We start from the raw sequence: 20,476 nt of genomic DNA on the forward strand, positions 1-20,476 counted from the left end.
TCCAGAAGCCTCCATCTCTGGGTTTGAGGACGACTGGAGCAGGTTCTGCCACAGAGAGAACTGCAGTCTGAGGCAAGACCCGGACAGAGCCCCAGCCTGGTCCACTGACTTGACTTCCGAGACTCAGAGGTACCCTGGATGGCTGACTCAAAAAAACAAAGCGGGCCCTCTGTGTGCCAGTGGGCTTCTGCTGGGGCGCACTTCCCACCAACACGGACTTTGCGCTTTTGGTCGTTGGAGATCAAGTGGCAGAACAAGTCAGATCTTGGACTTTTGAATCACAATTTTGATTACACTGGACGACCATCATCGTTTTCATTTTTATCATTATAATTGGTGAAATTTGGTATCTTACAGTTTTAATTTGCATTTCTCTATTGTCTAGGTAGCATTTTTTCCCTTATATTTATTGGCTTTCTGGGCTTCATTTTCCTTTTTGTGAATTGTTGTTCTTATCATTTACCCAGTTTTCCATTGTTTTCTTTTCCTTATTGATGCGGTCCAAGGGGCTCCAACTCCCTATCGTATACATCACAAATATTTTCTCCCAGTCTTTGTGTTTAATGTAAATCATAAAATCCCTAAGAGCAAGGTTAAAGTTAAAATTGCCAAGTTCATCTATGCATCATCTATGTGACAACAGCATTCAGCCCTGCCTTGCACACAGGAAGTCCCTCAAGGCAATTTTATTGACATACAATCCATTGAAATTATTTTTGGAAACCCCATTCTGTTTCACAGACCTTAGCTCAGAAGTCTACCTCTTCAGAAGGGCCTTCTGTAACTGCCAAACCCAAAATAGCCTCTCACACGCAGACCTCTGTCCATCACTGTGGTCTTCACTGCCCTTTTTCCCTCTGAATTATCCTGCCCATTCATCTGTTGACTCGTTAAGTTGTCTGTTTCTCCATGACGGTGAGACCTTTCCTGGCCTATTCATGGCTGTATACCCAGCCCCAGGAATAGCACAAAGCGGTTGGTCCACAAATAGTTCTTCAAAATAAGTTGAACTATGAATCTTCAGGTTTTAGCTTAATGTTGTAAGGTTCTGATACCCATCACTTTGGTCTGCTATGTTCCAAAATCTGACAGAGTAAATATGCTAGCATCGCAGCTGCTTACTCATTTGCTTCATAATTACTTATAAAAAAATTCTGATATTCCTGCCTGATCACTCCTGCAGGTGAATGTCACAACCAAAATGTCATGTTTTATAAAAATACAGTAAGGATTTTCATTGATATTGGATTGGCTCTTCAGAGTAATTTATTTTTATCTTTACTGCATTCTGTCTTCCCAAACAGCAGTCAAGTTTAGCTCTCCATATCTTCATATTTTACTTTATTACTCTCATGTGCTTCTAAATTTTCTTTAATAAGTACCATATGCCTCACATGCTAACTCTTGAATGTAATTCGTTTGGATTCTGTTGTATATAGACGCTCTTTGTCTTTTCCATCTCACTAATATTTAGGGATACATTTGATTTTTTAAAAAATCGGTATCCTGTGCCTTGTAACTTTGAGCTCATTGCTGCTAGGATTTTGTTGTTGCTGCTGCTGTTCCTTTGTTTTGGTTGACTTCTTTGGATTTTTCAGCTATTTAATCACATCATTCAGCCCCCAAAAATGTTTTTATTTCTTCCAGCTTGTCTCTTTATTCAGACCATTTATTTATTTAATAATTTCTTTGTTTATTTTTTGGAAGGGGAGGTAATTAGGCTTATTTATTAATTTCTTTTTAATGGAGGTACTGGGGATTGAACCTGGGACCTCATGCATGCCAAGCACACACGCTACCACTGAGCTATACCCTCCCCAACTCCTCAGACGATTTAAATGCAAACCCCTTCTGCAGGATTTCAAATGTTGTTGCTATTGCTTTTGTTATAGTTGCTGTTGTTACCGTTTCCTAGACTCGTCCATCCCTTCCTCTCTTCTCTGAACATGATTACACTTTCCTGTAAGCTTTTCCGTCCAACATTTTAATCAAGAATAGATGTTAAATTTTCCTGATAACTTTCTTAACATCTTCTGAAATTATTTAGTCATTTTTCTCGTAAATGTTAGTGATTAGTTTTCCATATAATATACTGTCCTTGCATCCCACTATTTGGTGATAGTCAAGTTGCTGTACACACATATATATTTGTCATTGTTTGTTTTATTAAGTTCTATCACAACTGTATCTGTCTCATAAAATAGGCTGGGCAACACGAAATTCTTTTCTATGTTCTAGTCCAGTTGAAATAATATAACAATGTTCTTCAAGGTATTTGGAAAACATTCTCCACTGAACTCGCTGGAGCTGAGGATGTCTTTGAAAGACTCATTTTAAATGTCTTCCTTGAATGTTGATCTAATCATGCTTTCCTTTTTTGTGCTGCATTCTTAGCATTAGGAGTATTCTGCTTGTTATGTGTCTCTAATGAATCATTACATTTCCTATTCTGTGGATAAAAAGGAAATGGCATGGAAAGCACGTCTGCCAGGGGTCAGAGGTTGGCTTAGCTCCTAACACTATAGTACACAGTGAGCTTCTCTCACCTTTTCACTAAGATCTTCTGGCAGGTGGTTGAATCTTAACCCCTCATCGCATCTATAAGATCATGTCCTTACCCTTTCTCTGGTTCTAATCACTTGGGTCCGCCCAGACCCTACTGCTCAGATGTTCATTGTCCACAAATTCCTGGCTCCCTTAGCAGCCTCCCCAGGTCGCTAAACCATTGCCCTAATCAGGCTCCCCCCACCCCATCTCCTCACCCTGCCTGCAGAGTATGGCAAGGTGATGGAGAGGGCTGGCCCCGAAGCCAGATTGATCTCCCCTTGAATCCTGATTCTGATGGTAAATCTTTGATGCCAAACACACAATTTAGCCTTTCCAATCCGTGGTCTTCTCATCTGTAAATGAAAGATAACAATAGTTTCCATTTTACTGGATTAAGAGGATTATTTCAGACGTCCAACTAATGTTTATTAATCACCTAATACGTGGCAGGCATTGTTTCAGGTGTTAAATAAAGGTGGTGAAGAAAAAAATTCCCGTGTATGTGGAACTTATTCTGGAGAAGAAGTCGGGCAAACAGAAAAGAATATAAACAAACAACTCTTTTTCTCTCTATATATACATATATATCTCTGAATCCTATGTATATATTTTATATATTACTTATATCTACCTATCTATCCATATTTGAGGTAGTTAGTGTTTATGAATAAAAACACAGAGAATGGGGAAAGAGCTGCCAGAAGTGCTGTTTTATTTGGTGTGGTCTCTGTGAGCCTTTGGGAGGAGGAAATGCTTAAGGAGACATCTGTATGAAGTGAGGAAGCCAGGCATGTGAATAACTAGGGAGAAGTGTTCCTGGCAGAGGGACCACCGAGAATCAAGGCCTTGAGGTGGGATTAAGGAGACTATACAGACAAAGCTTTGATGCAGGTCATGGCACCAAGTGAGCAGCGGTTAACTCTCCTTCAACCCCTATTCCAGCCACCACTCCCATCGCTGCTAGACTTGTAATAAAGGGGCCAAGAACTGACTTAAAATTTTTTTTTAGTTTATTTTTACTGTTTGGAAGGGGAGGTAATTAGGTTTTTTATTTATGTACCTATTTATTTTAATGAAAGTACTGGGATTGAACCCAGGACCTTGTGCATGCTAAGCATGCACTTTACCACTGAGCTATGCCCTCCCCCACCAAGAACTGACTTCTGACTGGCATTCCAAGATCCTGGCCCAGGGCTGTAAGAGTCGATGTCTGCTTCTCTGCCGTTATTAGGGGCCCCTAAAGGAATGCCCACCACCCACCCACCCACACCCTCCGTCCCCAGCACAGAAGCGTCCCTCCCTGGAGCCCATCACACCCTGTCCATAAAGGCTGTCTCTGTCTGCTACTTAGGTGAATTTCAAGGATTGCATCTTCTCCCTCCACCTTCCCCACTACTCCAAAGACAGCACCCGCAATAGTACAGACTGTTGATTGGTGTTGACTATCGGGGCCCCTCAGCCCACCAATCTTCTCCCACCTGCTCATCTTGAGAATGGCCAGATTTTGGTCTGGCACAGAAAAAGCAGAAGTGGCCCTAAGGGTTCAGACCCATAGATTCATGGGCTCGTCCATGTCCTAGACAAACCTCTACGGTTCTTGGTTCCTTTATGGTTCTACTATATTTTCTTCTAGGTTATTTTGCAACCTAAGTTCTTCCCCTCCAGCTCACTCTGCTGACATCATCTGCTCCCAGATGTTTCCCTCCTGTCCTTATCTCTTGCCCTCTCTTTCTTTTTTTTTTTATTCTATTTTATTTTATTTTAACATTTTTTATTGATTCATAATCATTTTACAATGTTGTGTCAAATTCCAGTGTTCACCACAATTTTTCAGTCATTCATGGACATATACACACTCATTGTCACATTTTTTCCTCCGTGAGTTATCATAACATTTTGTGTATATTTCCCTGTGCTATACAGTATAATCTTGTTTCTCTACTCTACAATTTTGAAATCCCAGTCTATCCCTTCCCACCCTCCACCCCCCTTTGCCCTCTCTTTCCTGCTTCCTCCACCACACACATTTCAATACCATGATTTGGGAGGGAGGCAAGTATTAAGTATAGAAATCTGAATCATGGAAGGGATTTCGTCTTTCATAAAGAAATGCAACTTTATTATTTTCAAGTACATACGTAGTACCTCAAACTAATGTCTTACAAAAGGTCACTGAGTAAAAGTCTTGCAGGTGTTTCTCTAACAAATACATAAGAACTGATGGTAATTAGCCCATGCATTCACTATTTCTAAATGGATATTCCTGAAGTGCCTGAAAAGCATCATTTTAGGAGACTAAATATGCCACCCCTAGCAATATTGCTGATGCTCTTAATTTACTAAACAAATGCCATTTTTATTGATTGTGCAAAGATAAACTTTTGTCCGGGTCAACGAATACCAAATTAACCAGGCCCAAATTAACATGGTTTCCCAGTTAGTTTTCCAAGCCCAAGGCAATGACTCATTATTTCAAGATACTTCTGATAAAGTAAAATTCCAGTGTAATGAAGTAACAGCCTTCGGGAAGTTGTTTATGGGCCTGATGTTTGTCTTTTATGCTTCCTTCCTTTCTGCCTTAGGTCTCCCATGTTCCTTGGGTGTCTCTTTCACTTGCTTGGTTCATCCAGGTGTCTCTCTACGGGACATTCCCAATGCCTTCTAAGCCAGGCTTAGAGAATGGACGGAGCTGCCTACAGAGCCAAGCGCAGGTGGGGAGGGGGCTACGGAGGGAAAGGTAGCTTCTTCTAAGAACCTGAAGCCAACTCCCTGTCTTGGGGAAAATCGGCACAATGATCATAAGTGTGAAAGGCATTTTCCTGGGACGAACAACCCAGCCATCTGACAGGTCTAAGGCAGGTCTCCTAACGTGTTCCCTCTTGTTGTCTAGAGGTTCTAAACACGTCCATGACCTAAGCTGATTCTGCATGACCCTGGAAGACAGGCAGTTTCTGGGAACATCTCCACCCCAATTCCAGCTGATGGCCAGGGACTTCCTTTTCCAGGGCTGGCTTGGCAGTGCCTGGGAGTGACGCAGGTTCGTCCGGATGGGCATGAAGCCGGGGGAGGGGCAGGGAGTGAGCTGGCAGTTCTTCCTCTTGGAACAATATGGAACTTGAGGACTCAGTATTCTAAAGGGCGGGGTGTTACCAAGAGCGTGTGATGTAGAGAGCTAGGGCATCTGTGACACCTGGGCCTCAGGGACCAAGAGACAACAAACCAAGGGTCAGTGGGGGATGCCGTGGGCACATGGCTGTGGAATCTCAGTGAAGCTCCCTGGGTTGCCTCCTGGTCCTGCCTCTGCTGCTCCTCTGATGGCATTTGAATTTGGTCTGCTGGCAGGGTGCTCTAAAAGGGCAGGACACAGAGCTCGAGTCCAGACATCTATGTCAGATGTCCTGTCATTGACAGTCTCTCTCCTTTTCTGTCTCCCTCCTCTGCCGTACCCTACCCTCCCACCTGTCCACCCCACTCTCCTCTAGCGGCTCCTAACCAGCCTTGATTGGGAGACAGGCCGGCTTCTCCAGTGAGCTTCCCTTTCTGGCCTCAGGCCCCAGCACTCACCGGGAGGAACCATTTCCAGGTCTGAGGGGGAAGCAGAGGGAAGAGTTGGGCAGGAAGCAAACAAGGGGTGAAAGGGGGAAATAGGGTGAGGCTGGAGAGGGAACAGGACATCGGTAATCTGAGGCAGTCTCCTTCTTCCTGGTTTAGACGGATTCCTGTCTTTGATCTGTTCTAGTGGGAAATGGGGGTGAAGGGACAGGGCCCGGGGAGGGCTGGGGTAACCCTCAATTCCTCAGATAAGATAGATGGAATGGAGTGGAGTGGGGCTGGGGAGGGGACCCTGACATGAAGCATCTAAGCTGATGGCTCATAGTCAGGCTTCTGGGGCAATTACCCCAGGCTGAGTTACCCTCTCCTCCCAACTCAGCCTGCTGAGCCGCCTCGTTCTGTCTCCCTAAATCTCCCCTCCAGATACCACCCCTGTGTTTCCCACCCCTCCCCAGCGCCATCCCTGCAACACCTCCAGGGCGCCCCGTCTTCCCCGTGCCTGGTTCTTCTTCCAGTGGGTTCAGTAGTATGTCTCCTTCTCCACCCAGCCTGTTAAAGAGATGAGGGGTGGGAGTTGCAGTGTGAGCTTAAAAGGAACAAGAGGTAAATCTCCCAGGGCCTCGGTGGAAGGGGCTGAGGAAAGCAGCCGTGGAAGGTGACAGGCGCAGGGAGAGGAACTTCAGTGGGCAGTAATCAAGACCACAGAGGAGCAGAAAGGAGAGACTGGCATTTAGCCCAGGGAAGGGTGGGGCACAGAGTGGGTTGGGGGTGAAGATACAGACACCTGCAGGGGCTGTTCAGGTAACACATGAATTCCTAAAGGGGCAGCCGTCCACTGTTGCTGGGCAGAAATAGGATCCGGGGTTCACAGTCCCTGTGATTTTTCAGGAGAAGTCAGAAATTTGGATTTGATGTGAAAGCCCTTAAGTTTTAGATGTTAGGCCAATTGAAAAAAAAGAAAAAACAAAAAAAAAACCCCAAAAAACAAAAACAAAAAAAACCACCCGCACAACACAGGGAAGCCAAACCAAACACTATCCATGAACCGTATTTGGCTTGCAGGCTATCCGCTGTTGACCTCCAGTAAGTGATCAAAACGCTTGTTGGGAAAAACAAAAATACTTGATTGGTGACTGGGAGTCGGAGGCCTGGGTTCTAGTGCCAGTCCTGCTGCTCCTGGCGTTAGGACCCTGAACAGATAAAGCCACCTCTGCCCCTCTCTTTATCTGTAAAATGTGGAGGTGAGACTAGGGGGCCTCAAGGGCCCTTCTCATTCTGATGTTCTGTGATTCCGGGTGGAAGGCGGACGGCCTCAGGGACCAACTGTGTGTGAGGTGACCCCAGGATCTGAGAGGAAGAGGCGGGGAGGAAGTTCAGCAGAGTCAGGGCTCCCAGGACAGGGACCCGGGATCTGAGGGCGCTGAGGAAAAGGGAGCAGGATCCGCAGCAGGAAAGGCGTCTGGGCCTGGAGCGCCAGAGGGGCAGCCCTCGGCGCGCGGCGCTGCGCTGTGCTGGGGGCCGGGGCGAGGCGCGGAGGTGCCTACCTCCGGGGTATCGCCGCAGGATCAGCTTGCGGACCTCATCGTAGATGAAGATGAGGAGACTGTAGGGGAAGGCACAGAACCACCAAGTGACCCTGGAAGAAGCAGGAGAGTGTCAGGAGCATCAGAGGTTGCCTCGAAGGGACCAGAACGGGGATCCTCGAAGGGGAGCGACTAAAGAGACACTCACTTGAGCGGGTACATGCGGAGGGCCACGCCCATGCCTGGGCAGTAAGACAGAAAGGCGGCCAGCGCTGTCTCCTCCAGGAGCCCAAAAATCAGAATCTTGTTCCTGGAGAGGCAAAGAAAGGAGGGTCGGAGCGTTTGAAGGGAGGGCAAGGAGGGGCAGGGGTCCAGGGTGCCCTGGTGCTGGAAGGGAACGAGTCGGGGCGGAACCCCGGAAGGGCTACTATAAATGATGTCTTCCGGTGCCTTCTCCAAACACCCTCTTCTTATGCCAGATGTAACCGAAGAAAGGTGGTCTAATTTTTCTGCTTCCTGATTTTACCTCTGATTGTGGCCTATAACACATACATGCGTCCATTAAATAAATATTTCCTGTGTGTTGGGTGATACCGTCTGTGCAGAAGATGCTGTGGTCAACGCAGGCTTCCTTCTGGAGACCTGGGGCCTGCCCTCACGCAGCTTAGCATCTAGTTATTGCCCCAGGCTCGTGGTCTGTGAAACGGTTGTCTCCCCAACAAGACACTGGAAGCTCCTTCATCTGGGCCCATGTATGTCTTATCCCTTATCGGTGTCTCCTACACCCCTGCTAGGTGTTGGTCAGAGATATTCAGTAAAGAAGGGGATGTTTGTAGTGCACTCAGAAAGGGAAATCTCACTGGGTAAGAAATGCTGAAGATATCACTATGTTGTTGCTATATCAGAACTGAAGAGCAGGACAGAATAAGGCTTTGAGGACAGTGTCTGGAGTCAGACAGGCGGGGTCTAGTTCCAGCTCAGCCACTTATCAGTTTTTGGTTGTAAATAATGTTTCTTTTTTTTTAAATTTTGTAATTAATTTTTAAAAATTTGTGTCTTATTTTTGGGGAGGGAGGTAATTTGGTTAATTAATTAATTTATTTATTTTTATATTTATTTATTTAAATGGAGGTACTGGGGATTGAACCCAGGACCTCGTGCATGCTGAGCACATACTCTACCACTGAGCTATACCTACCCCCCTTGTAGGCTATGTTTCATAACTTCTCTGAGCTTCATGCTCCTTCTCTGGGGAAGACAGTACCTTTATATCCTAGGGTTGCGGGAAGATTATGAGCGAGAAAGTGCGGAAAGCTCTCAAACTTGGGAAGTGCTCAGTTGTACTTTATAACCTTATGCACGGCACCTCTTCATGACTTAAGTCAGTGGTTCCCAAACTTTTCACTCACTAAGGACCCCTCTCTTTTTGTTTCTATAAAGGCCACATTGTAAGTGATTTTTGTCTCTCTAGAGGCATTTGTTAATAAGTAGTGAATATATTTCCCCATTTAAAATTAATTAGAAATATTGTGGCTTCTATACAGAATCGTGCATTAGCTTGGGATAATTATACTTCACACTTAGGCTTCTGCCTGGGAGCCTTCTTAGAGGAAGCGCTTGATTCCCACAAAGCTATTTGAATAATGCAAATAGCATCCCTGAGAACCCCTGTGGGTCCAGAGACCCCAGGGAGGGCGTAACGCTGCCTGGGGACAGGTTGCTTGTTGGTATTAGCGCTCCTTCCCTGTCCCCTGTTTGGTTTCTTTTCCATTTGTCTGTCAGATGTAGCCCCCACCCTGCTGTGTCACCCACGTCCTGCATGGTAAGCCAGCCCCGCTCTGCACCGACGTCTTGGACCCTCCGCTCCAAGTTCTCTTCTCACTGCCTTTTCCCCAGTGGTGTTTTCAGCTTGTCAGAATCTCCTTCCTTCGTGTTACCTCGACTTATCTGACAGAGGTTTCCCTTCCCTCTTCCTAGGATCTTAAATGTGATTAACTTCACCAGAGTTTAGGCATCTTTTTTTCCCCTGGAACTAAGAAATTATGGCCAAACTCACGTGGGGAATTGTGCCTGTTGTTTCCTGCAGAAGCACATCAAGAGGACAAGAGTGACACCCTCAGCACTCACCGCCGTCCAGGCTGGAGTCACAGAGCGATCCCCGAGCACCTCGCAGGTGCCAGGCTGTGTGACAGGCCAGCCACCCCGTGTAGGAGCCGCGAGCTTGGGCAAGACAGAGCTGGGTGAGCCATTCCCAGCTGGCTGACCCCCGGCATGCCATTTAACCTTTTGGGGGTCTCATCCATAAAATGAAAATAATACCTACCCCACAGAGCTATTATGAGGTTAGATGATGTCTGGGAACCACTCAGCACAGTGACTGGCACCTGTAACTCACGCTATAAGAAGGCACTGAACTTGACCTGAGCAGCTCACAGCTCCCACAAGGATAACACCACGGGGCAAGTGCTATAAACTGGAGCTGCTTGCCAAGTGGAGGGAGCACAGGAGACCCTGTATTTAGGGCTGGGCCAAGGGCGGAGGTGGGTACAGGAGCAAAATTAAAACTCATCAGAAATGGTCACAGCCCTCCTTCCTCCTCTCTCATCTACTTCCCACAAGGCTATGACCACACAGCTGGGCAACTACAATCCGAGTCCCCAGCAGACACGGCCCCGGGGGCCTGGGGGGCCTGCGTAGGCGGGCGAGCATGCTGGGCGGGTGCTCACTTCATGCCCTGCTGGAAGACGGAGTTGCGGCGGGTCTTGCAGATGATGAGGTCCGCCCACTGCACGACCACGATGCTGGCGAAGAAGGCCGTGTGGCACGTGAACTCCACCACCTTCCGCTGCTCATAGGTCTGGGGGAGGGTGAGCAGAGAGAGGCGAGAGTGTGAGAGGAAGGGGGAGGACCGGGGTGCAGTGTGGTCCAGGCAGATGCTAAACCCTGGGCACCCAATTCACCCTCAGCCCCCAATCCCATTGGCCCTGACTGACCACTCCTGCCAGTTGTTCAGCCTCACCCTCTCCCACCCGAACCTCCGTGCTTATGCGGCCCTACTCACCCACTCCTGTCCGTAGCTGTCCTCCAGGTCGTTCATGGACCGGTCGTCCCAGTCGAGGCGGATTCCCAGCAGCCGTGAAGGCAGGAAACCGTTCTCTGCCAGGATCACGAAGTAGGTGAAGAAGCCACCCAGCGCCTGGATCATCCCTGTGGGTGGTGGGCAAAGGGCAGAGGATAGGGCCTGGGTCAGAGATGGCAGCAGGGTGGGGCCAGCCTCTATGGGCCAGAGAGGGACATCCCTGACCCTCAGGGAGTTGGCCCCCGTTCTGGAATTTCGCAGGGGAGTCATCCCTCCAAAAGCCAGGAGAAGACTCCTCTCGGGGTTCCCTCCTGAGCCCCGGGCGCGGCCGCACCGATCTGGCCGTAGGCCATGCTGATAAGCCTCTCGTTCACCAGCTTGTCCGTCTGTGGGTTTCTTGGCTGCCGCTTCATGATGTCGCTCTCAGCTGCCTCATAGGCCAGGGAGATGGCAGGGACCTGTGCCGGGGGTGGAGGGGGAGAGGAGGGTGTTTTCAGGGAGATGACGGGGCAGAGGATAATCAGTGGCGAAGGATCTTTGACACGATCCAAATATTGATTAAGACTCAAGACCCAGGGAGGGTATATCTCAGTGGTAGAGTGCGTGCTTAGCATGCACGAGGTCCTGGGCTCTCAATCCCCAGTCTCGCCATAAAATAAATAAATAAACCTAGTTACCTCTTCAGCCCCAAACAAAACAATAAATACATAAACAAACACAAAAAAGACTCAAGACCCTATGGTCTTCCAGGCCTAGTGCTCGTCTTCTCTGCAACCATCACAGTGCACCTCTCCTTCCATGTGCTGCCCCTCCCTCCCCGCCACGCCCCCACCATTGCCCTGCCTGTCCCCTCCTCCCACCCCTGGCCTCACCATGTCAGTGCCCAGGTCAATGCAGAGGATGGTCACGGTGCCCAGAGGCAGAGGGATGTTGGCGATGATGAAGAGCAGGAAGGGGGTGATCTCGGGGATGTTGCTGGTCAGGGTGTAGGCGATGGATTTCTTCAGGTTGTCAAAGATCAGGCGGCCTGTGAGGAGGTTCCGAGGGCATCAGGGAGATTAGAGGGACCCTCCCCACCCCTAGCCCCTGAAACATGGCAGCCCATCTTCACGACAGAGGGAGATTTTGTGTTTGAGGAGGGAAGCTAAAGCAGGCGGTGGATGCCTGAAATCCTGAGTTGATTCTGCAAATGGGGTGAAAGGCATGGGCAGCAGGTGTCCAGCTTCAGACATCCCAGATGCCATCCCAGCCTGGGCAGCCTCCTCACCCTCCTCCACGCCCGTGACGATGGAGGCAAAGTTGTCATCCAGTAGGATCATGTCGGCTGCCTGCTTGGACACGTCAGAGCCAGCGATGCCCATGGCAATGCCGATGTCCGCCTTCTTCAGCGCAGGGGAGTCGTTCACCCCGTCACCCGTCACCGCCACGATGGCTCCCTGGGGAGGAGGTACCACCAGAGCTGGGAGTGCAGCCCCTGCACATGCCTGGCCCCTGGCCTGGCCCTGCCACCCCCGCCCCCCGGCACTCACCTGCCTCTGACAGCCCTCCACGATGATGAGCTTCTGCTGGGGAGACGTCCGGGCAAAGACAATCTCTGTGTGGTTCTTGAGGATCTCATCCAGCTGCTCGGACGTCATGTCCTTCAGGTCGGAGCCGTGCACCACGCATGCCTTGGCTTCTCTGGAGGGCGGGGGCAGAGCCGGCTGATTCCCTGGCGCCTGAGCGCACCCCACTGCCTCTCCTCAACACCAGCAGGGCTCTGGTCTGCCCACTAAGTCGGGCTCCTCCACAGCTTCAACCCTCCTCTCCCTTGACGCTCAGTGACCTGTCTTCCCCATTTCCCTCCTTGAGGGAGTGATGCTCAGTCCTCCCCAAGCAGCAGCACGGTCGTCAGTCCAGTTTGCTAGGCCAGGTGCTACTTCCTTTATACATATCTCGTTCCTATAGCAACCGGCCAGCATAGATACTGTCCTAATTTTGTAGTTGAGAAAATGGAGGTTCAGGAAGGAAAAGTGGCGTCTCTGAGGTTACATAGCTTATCAGTGGCACAGCCTGGTCACACCCGCAGGACTGGAGAACCACACGTTAGGCCTGTCGAATGTCCTGGAGGTGGGACCAGAGACCCACAGGGGATGCTCCAGCATCCTGTGGGAGAGGCTGGGTTGACGGGGGTAGGGGACCTGCAGAGCCTCACCTGGGGTTGACCTGGCTGACAGGAATGTTGAGCCGGGCTGCGATGTCCTCCACTGTCTCGTTGCCCTCTGATATGATGCCCACACCTTTGGCAATGGCCTTGGCTGTGATAGGGTGGTCCCCGGTCACCATGATCACCTGGCGGGAAGGAGAAGAGAGAAAAGGAAAGCAGAATGAGGGGTTTTTTTTGTTTGTTTGTTTTCTCCTCTTGTTCCTTGTTTCCCAAAGTGGGGAGTATCTAGACCACTAGATGGTGGGATGGTCGATTCCAGTCAAAGTAATGGAATTGTGTGTGTGTGTGTGTTTGGGAGGACAAGTGAGAGGAGAGACAATGACATGTTGTGTTCAGGAGATCAGAGATAGTTTGCTTAAACTGAAGAAAGCCTCTTTGACAGAGTAACAAGTTAATGAGGGTCCCTTGGAAGAGAAGCTTCCAGGATTGTTTAGGAGTTTGGATTTCATGGGATATGAGCTTGTCAGAGCTGGAAAGACCCTTAACAGCTCCTTCATTTCACTGATGAGGAAACAAAAGCTTAGGAAACAAAGGACCTGATTTGCTCCAGGTCCCAGGGAGCCGGAATGGATGTGGTTTTCTTCCTGCCCAGCGTGAGGGCTGCCGGCATTCTAACTAGACAGGGTAGGGATGGGAGGCAGGCGTCTTCTCCCTCCCTCCCCCTGCCTTCCACCACTTGTTCCTCTGCCCCTGCCATCCCTTCACCACGTGGGAGGAAGGTGATTCCTGCCTGAACCGTGATGATGTTCATTGCCCTTTTTGCAGGATGGATGGGGTTGGATGGGAAGAGTGGTTGGCATCTGAGAGGCTGGTTAAGCGTCTATTATTATAAGCATAAGGAGATCAGATCTGGCTTAGGGTAGCATTTGTGTGTGTAGGGGGGGTGTGGGCTGGATCCCACAAACACTGAGAAGGAAGACCTTCAGGCCCCACTGTGTCTATTCCACCCCAAAGGCCACACGGCCTCCCAACTGAAAGACAAAAGCATCTTTGCAGTCCGCATCCCACTTGACCCCCTGAGGGGGTCACTGTTCTCTGCCCCCTCCCTGAAGCCCTGTCCTCCCCTAGTGCCTATGGATTCCGTCCTTCTTGGGTCCCTCCATCCCTCTTGTGCTCTTTCCCACCCTCCTCAGGGTGGCAGCTATCTAGAGTGAGGAAATGGCTCTGGAGTCACCTGCGGACATAAGTTGAAACACGGACCATCCCCAGGTGCCTTCCCTGAGTCTCAGCGCAGTGGAGACCGCGAGTCGTGCCTTCAGGGTCGTCAGGAGAAGTAAACAGGGTGAGGTGGACACGCGCTAAATGTTACTTAGTTACTCAGCTCTCACTTTCCACCCTCCCCCAGCTTCACTGCTTCCTCTTTCTCCACTTGCCCCTAATGTGGGTATGGCCGGAGTGTCATTCTCCTCCCCTTACTTCACCCCTGCTCTTTTCCTGAGCAATGGAATCAAACATACTAGCGTGCCTTCAATTGCATGTGCAAGGGAGACTGAACTCTCCCGTCCTGGCCCTCTTTCTTGAGCTCTCAACCGTATTCAGGCTTTCCCTGGAAGTCTCTCCCTGACGCTTCCAACTTCAGGTCAAATCAAACTCTTTATCTCTGCTCCCTCCACCGCACCGAGCCTGCTCCTCCACTCCCTACCTTGGAAACCATCCCTCTGTTCTTTCAGTCCTTTGTCTCCTGTATCTTCCTTGCCTCCCACATCCAGTTCGGTCACCAAGTTCTCAAAACATCTCTCAAACGTCACGACTCCTCTCCACTTCCTTTGTTGCTGCCCTGGTTTGGGCCATCATCTTGCCTGAGCTACTGCGATAGCCCCTTACTCCTTGCCCCTGACTCCATTCTTCTCCAAATCCAGTCCCCCTTCCATCCAGGTAGCCTCCTGAGGGGCAGCTCTGCCCCGTGACACCTGTGGCTCTCTGTGGCTCACAGATAAAGCCCAAGTCTGGCATTCAAGCAAAGTCCTTCCAACTGGCCCTGGTCCAGCGTTCCAGTCTCATTGCCTGGTGCTTCTCTGCCACTTCCCACTGCTGCCCCCACGCACCCCGCGCAGTCTAACCACGGAGGGTACGTGCTGTTCCCTGCTCTTGACGTGTTTTCCTCTCCCTCCCTGCTTTACAGAACCCTCTTCACCCTTCAAGGCCCAGATCAAATATCACGCTCTCCATAAAACATTGTTCAGGGCTCTGCGGTGGACTTAACTGCTCCCTGCTGCTCTGAGCTCCCGGGGATGTGCTTTCCCCAGGCCCCGGTCATAGTCCCGAGCAGGGCAACAGGCTGCCTGGTGAAAGGGCGAGCGCGGGCTTTCCAGACAAGCCGACCAGGCTTTCTAGAGCCGGTCTCCCTCTCGCTAGCAGTTTTATTTTGGGAAAGCTACTCTGAGTCTCAGCTTGTTTTATTTTTAAATGGGGAAAATGATGCCTACCTTAGAGACAGAGGGTTTGTGGTTTTCAGAAATCACATATATATACGTATATATGTACAAGCCCTCTAGTGTGATGGTTAAGATAGCAGGTGCCTGGCTCTGCCGCTGACAAGCTCTGTGGCCTTGGGGACACTACTTTGCCCCTCAGTTTCCCTCTCTGTGAAAAAGGGAAAATGCTAGTGCTTACTCATGGGGTTGTTGTGAAAATCAAATGAGATCTGTAGGATTGATGCTTAGAAGAGTGCTTGATTCGTATAAAAGCCTCACTAAACAATTGGCTCTTTTTATTATTAGAGCATATGACCCATGGCAGGTGTTCAGTGACCTTGGCTGTTAAAATTGTTCTGTGATTAATTTCAAGGCATTTGCTTCCCCCGAGGGACCATGAGCTCCGGAAGCCAGGCGCTGTGTCTTATTCATCTTTGTATCCCCAGTGCCTGGCGCAGCCCCTGGCACTCAGGAGACAGGCTGAGTTGAACTGATTTGGTAACAAGTGAGATGTTGGAAAAGGAGGAAGAAGCTATGGCACCAGAATTGGTAACTAGACAGGCTGAGAGTGGTAAAGAGCTATATCTTTGGAACAGATGGAAGGGATTTTTGTCTGTTTGTTGAACTCCAGCACCTTGAACAGGGCTGGGTGAACCATAAATATTTGTTGAATGAAGGGCAAATGCAGCACGCAGGAGGGAGTGGTCGTTGAGAAGCAGTTGCAGTTGGATAAGAGGACCTGGCGGCGGGGGGTTGCTTGGTGGGATGAGGACCAGAGCTAGTCTCCGGGGTTACGGGAGGATGTGAATGGGTGCAGGCAAGAGCCTACTAATCTCATCCCAAATGGCTAGAGAGAGAGGGCAGGAGGTGGGAGGGGTAGGACAACCAGCTCTCCGAATAGGGATGCCTGACCAGCTTGAAATCAGAATGGAATGAGTTGTGCCAGGGAGAGAGAGCATGGGTGTGGGACTGGCCACTCTGAGCAAAAGGGATGAGAGTCCAAGGCAGGGGCCGGCCTCTCCTTGCGGGAGGATAGCTTCCCCTCTCGGTCGGTGGGAAGGAGGCCACAGTGGCCTGAGTCTCCCCAGGGCAGTGGCCTCCATGGCCCCTTGACCTTTGGTGTTTGGGAGGAGAGGATGGAGGGGACGACGTGAAGCCGGTACCTTAATGCCTGCGCTCCGGCACTTGCCCACAGCGTCTGGCACGGCAGCCCGTGGAGGGTCAATCATGGACATGAGCCCCACGAAGCAGAGCTTCTCCGTGGGGAAGTTCAGCTCATCTGTGTCAAATTTGAAGCCCCGAGGAAACTTCCCAGAGGGCAGATTGAGTTGACAGAAGCCTGAAGGGGGCGGAAGGGAGGAGTGAGAGCAGCAAAGTGGCTGCCTGGATGCCCCCAAGAGCCCCTGATTCCAGGGACCCCTTTCTCAGCCCTGCTCCCTGCTCCTGGCCCCTCACCCAGCACACGCTCCCCAAGTCCTCCCAGCTCCAGGTAGGCATTCTGGAAGGCATCCTGCATCTCCTTGTCCAGAGGGATCTCCTTGCCCTGCACCAAGATGGAGGAGCACCGGTCCAGGATGCGCTCGGGGGCCCCCTTCATCACCAGCACGTAGCTCTGGGGATTGTCTTCTCGCTCATGGATGGACAGCTGGAGAGAGCACAGGCTGTTACAGAGGGGCCATACTTGTCTTTGTAGCTCCAGTGCCCAGCACAGGGGCCTGGGACAAAGCAGTGGCTGGTATGAAAAACTCCCTTAATAAAATAACCCCTGATCCATCAACTTCTGTCAACATAGTGAGCTCCTCGGGGTATGGATGGGTGTTTGGACTTCATAGTCCTAGTCCTAGAACCCGAGAGTCACCTTCCCCTAGGACACTGATTCACTCAACAAATATTTACTCAGATCAGTTAAAACAAGCACTTTGCTAAGGGCTAGGTGGCTCTGTCGTCAGCATACCCGTCACCATATGGCCTCAGGGTGCTTTGCCCCTGTGGCTTTTACAGGACGTAGCTGAGACTGCATTCTTGGCCTTTAACAGATGCCCACAGGCTGGGGGATACTCTAAGGAAATTTCCGAAGCATGCGTGGTTAAACTGAGTAGGATGGAAGAGTTGGGGAACTGGGGCCAGAGGATGTGGAGCCCTGGGAAGAAGACTTGAAAGGGTGGCAGGCTGTAGTAAAGGAACAAAAGTTTGGGAGCTGGAGGGTGGAGGTCATTGTGACCAGACATCTGGTCACCCACCTTGCCCCAGGGGATGAGGCCGGGGTGAGAGGATGTGATGCTCAGAGGCTCCCACTCCTCCTCTTGATTCCCCCTCGGCTTTGTGTGCCCCTCACTTCTGTCCCTCCCTCTTCCCCTGAGCCAGCACCCCAACGAGACCTGGTACTTGTTGGTTGAGTTGAAAGGGATCTCAGCCACCTTGGGGTTTCTATCCCTCATCTTTCTCACGGAGCCACAGGACAGCTCAATGCACTTGAGAAGAGCTGACTCGGAGGCATCACCAGCTGTGTCCCGCTGCCACCAGAGGAAAATTCAGTGTCACAGTGAAGGACCAAGGTGGGAGGGCACCAATGCCCCCGAGGCAACCACAGGGTGTGAGAGGGGAAGCTGGGTGTCAGCAAAGTGGGCAGGCTGTGTTGACCCCCTGGCCCCCTACCTTAGACACAGAGATATTCTCCTGCCCGGCCTTGAAGACAGCACGGTTGCAGAGACCAGCAATCCGGGACAGGGCCGTCCACGTGGGGGATCGTTTGTCAAAAGTGGCCCCTGGAAGGGAAGGAGGGAGAACCAGGCACTTGGCTCCCCTTTAGAGCCCTCATCTCCCCCACCCGCCCCACCAGTGCCCCGAGCATTGTGCTATCCCCTTCACCCCTCTGGATAGAGTGCCCAGTTACCAGACTGATCTTCGGTGGTGTCAGCCTCGTGGATCTGGTTGTCAAACCACATGTGGGCAACAGTCATGCGGTTCTGAGTGAGGGTGCCCGTCTTGTCAGAGCAGATGGTGGAGGTGGAGCCCAGCGTCTCTACCGCCTCCAGGTTCTTCACCAGGCAGTTCTTTCGAGCCATGCGCTTGGCTGTCAGGGTCAGACACACCTGGTCAAGAGAGAGGGCAATAAAAAGGACTCAGCCTGGACCTGGAGATGTCCATGACCTTACCCCAGACCACGGCTCAGTCCCTCCTCCTGGATCTTACTCCACGAACACTGAGTGGGACCTCTGTGTAAGTCATGAATGTGTTCCATTTCAGATGTGTTGAACTGAGTTCACGGGTGTATATTTAGGTGAAATGTCCAGTAGGGAATTGAAGACATTTGGCCAGAGCTCGAGAGAGGGCCAGAGTAGAGCCGGGTGTAGGTACGTGCGAGTCATCCACCCGGAACAGGCACCAGAAATGGGGAGGAGATGAGCTCACTCTGGGGCGTCAGGAGCAGAGTGCTGAGGATGGGGCGGAGGCGGGACACTGCAGGGACAGGCGAGAGGAGAGCCAGGGTAGTGACATGTCACAGTCATCGGCAAAGGAGAGAATGCGAGGAGGGTGGACAGCTGTATCCATTTCAGCAGCAGAGTTAAGAATGGGAACTGAGAAAAGGTCACTGAATTTGCTAGTTAGCCGCTGGTGACCTTTGAGGGAGCCTTTATGGAAGGGCTGGCCAGGATGAACCTCAGACTGCAGGAGGGGAAGGTGACTAGTACAAGGGTCGTGAAACAAGGCGACCAGGACAAGCTCCAGGAGAAAACCTGAGTGCTAGCGCATTGCCCAACCTAAGGTTTTGCATACTCAAACTGAGCCATGTATTAAGTCGGAATCTGACATGTGATTTTAGGGGCTGGAAGTGAAAAAACTGCAGAGAAGCCATAAGCCGCTATTGCTTTTGAGGCTGGGTAGCAAGACCCTCCCCTGGTGGTCCCTCAGTCTGCCCCACTCACAGTGACCGTGGCCAGCAGACCCTCAGGCACATTGGCCACGATGATGCCTATGAGGAAGATGACCGCCTCCAGCCAGCTGTAGCCCAGGATGAGGGACAGCACGAAGAAGGAGACCCCCAGGAACACGGCCACCCCCGTGATCAGCTGGATGAAGTGTTCGATCTCCATGGCTATGGGCGTCCGCCCAACCTCCAGGCCCGAGGCCAGAGTGGCTATGCGGCCCATCACCGTCCGGTCACCCGTGGCGATCACGATGCCCCTGGCCGTGCCTGCAACACAGGAGGGGACACCAGGTCGGGTGTCTTGGGGCTCCCAGGAACGGAAGTCCTATGTTACCTCCTGGGAAAGGAAAACCATCACAGCGTAAATGCGCCAAAGGCTCCGGTCCCGGAGGGCCACTGTCAGTAGATTGTAACTCACTTGGCTTCCTGTCCCTGCATAGATGGCCAATCCCAGACTCAACACAACTGCCAGTTATTTTCTCTTATACTTGGGCCTGGGGGAAAAGCTTGCAAATAAACTCAAAGTTCAAATTGAAGAGACTTAGTAGATGAAATAAAAATATTGCCTCTAGTATTTCAGGAAAATCAATCTCACACTTGTTATCAGCCAAAAATACATTGTGAACACAAAGTAAAGCACTTATGGGTTTTCCCTGTTGTCTCAAGATTTTCTTTCTCAACATTAGACCTGAATCTCTATAGAAGGAGCTATGCAATCACTGGCCCTTATGTAGACATTGCAGGGGTGCCCAGGGGAGGGAGTGTGATACAGTAGAAAGAGCATGCGTTTGGAGCCAGCCAGACCTGGGTTTTAATTCCTACCTAGGGGCTGTTTTAATAATTAAATGAGATAGTGCTGTAACACACCAAGACCACTGCCTGGCACGTAGTGGGCACTCAACAAACCTGAGTTCCATTCATTTCCTCTCCTCCCTTCAAAGCCAACCTCTAGAGGATTAAGCAATGGGCATTATTTACTAGGCATTTTTACCAATCGTGGGAACTATAGAGCCAATTTCAGAATCTCAGTACATTAAAAATTTAGAAAACTGTCTGTGGTGCTTTTCACTGTAATTCCAACTTGCTGAAGGCGGGGGAAAGCCCAGAGAAACATAATACACTGAAAAGAAGGGAGAAACAGGAAGGGAAAGGTGTAGGCGGGTGCGGGGAGGAGGGGTACCAAGCTCCCTCGGCCCACTGTGCGAGGCCCGTGGTCTCGTCGGGCTT

The 20,476-nt window shown here is 50.6% G+C and overlaps 1 protein-coding gene and 1 long non-coding RNA gene across 6 annotated transcripts in view; one reads left to right on the forward strand and one right to left on the reverse strand.

Annotated features, from left to right (window-relative positions):
- LOC140688067 (uncharacterized) lies at window positions 1-17,098 on the forward strand. Of its 2 annotated transcripts, XR_012062768.1 has the most exons (7): window positions 1-129; window positions 5,438-5,584; window positions 9,709-9,862; window positions 10,242-10,443; window positions 10,700-10,794; window positions 12,090-12,347; window positions 16,850-17,098. It is a non-coding gene; the product is annotated as an uncharacterized lncRNA (long non-coding RNA). The 2 variants fall into 2 exon arrangements; XR_012062769.1 differs by lacking the exons at window positions 12,090-12,347; window positions 16,850-17,098 and adding an exon at window positions 10,963-11,433.
- The window catches only part of ATP1A2 (ATPase Na+/K+ transporting subunit alpha 2), a 25,037-nt gene continuing 9,205 nt past the window's right edge, over window positions 4,645-20,476 (reverse strand). The window contains exons 8-25 of one of the 4 annotated variants that reach the window (XR_012062767.1): window positions 19,248-19,516; window positions 18,215-18,413; window positions 17,977-18,086; window positions 17,700-17,834; window positions 16,777-16,966; window positions 16,485-16,660; window positions 12,896-13,032; window positions 12,231-12,381; window positions 11,969-12,137; window positions 11,574-11,728; window positions 11,036-11,159; window positions 10,684-10,829; window positions 10,349-10,479; window positions 7,831-7,932; window positions 7,644-7,735; window positions 6,572-6,648; window positions 6,112-6,132; window positions 4,645-5,895 (exon numbers count right to left, since the gene is read on the reverse strand). Coding sequence is in view for 3 of the 4 variants with exons in the window: in XM_072946283.1 (XP_072802384.1) it covers window positions 6,620-6,648; window positions 7,644-7,735; window positions 7,831-7,932; window positions 10,349-10,479; window positions 10,684-10,829; window positions 11,036-11,159; window positions 11,574-11,728; window positions 11,969-12,137; window positions 12,231-12,381; window positions 12,896-13,032; window positions 16,485-16,660; window positions 16,777-16,966; window positions 17,700-17,834; window positions 17,977-18,086; window positions 18,215-18,413; window positions 19,248-19,516 (2,315 nt within the window). In the remaining variant the exon portion in view is untranslated. Of the gene's footprint in view, window positions 6,649-7,643; window positions 7,736-7,830; window positions 7,933-10,348; window positions 10,480-10,683; window positions 10,830-11,035; window positions 11,160-11,573; window positions 11,729-11,968; window positions 12,138-12,230; window positions 12,382-12,895; window positions 13,033-16,484; window positions 16,661-16,776; window positions 16,967-17,699; window positions 17,835-17,976; window positions 18,087-18,214; window positions 18,414-19,247; window positions 19,517-20,476 lie in introns of all 4 variants that reach the window. The other 3 variants (XM_072946283.1, XM_072946282.1, XM_006215643.4) reach the window with 3 other exon arrangements.

The sequence above is a fragment of the Vicugna pacos genome, chromosome 21 (assembly GCF_048564905.1).
Source record: "Vicugna pacos chromosome 21, VicPac4, whole genome shotgun sequence".
Classification (NCBI taxonomy): domain Eukaryota; kingdom Metazoa; phylum Chordata; class Mammalia; order Artiodactyla; family Camelidae; genus Vicugna; species Vicugna pacos.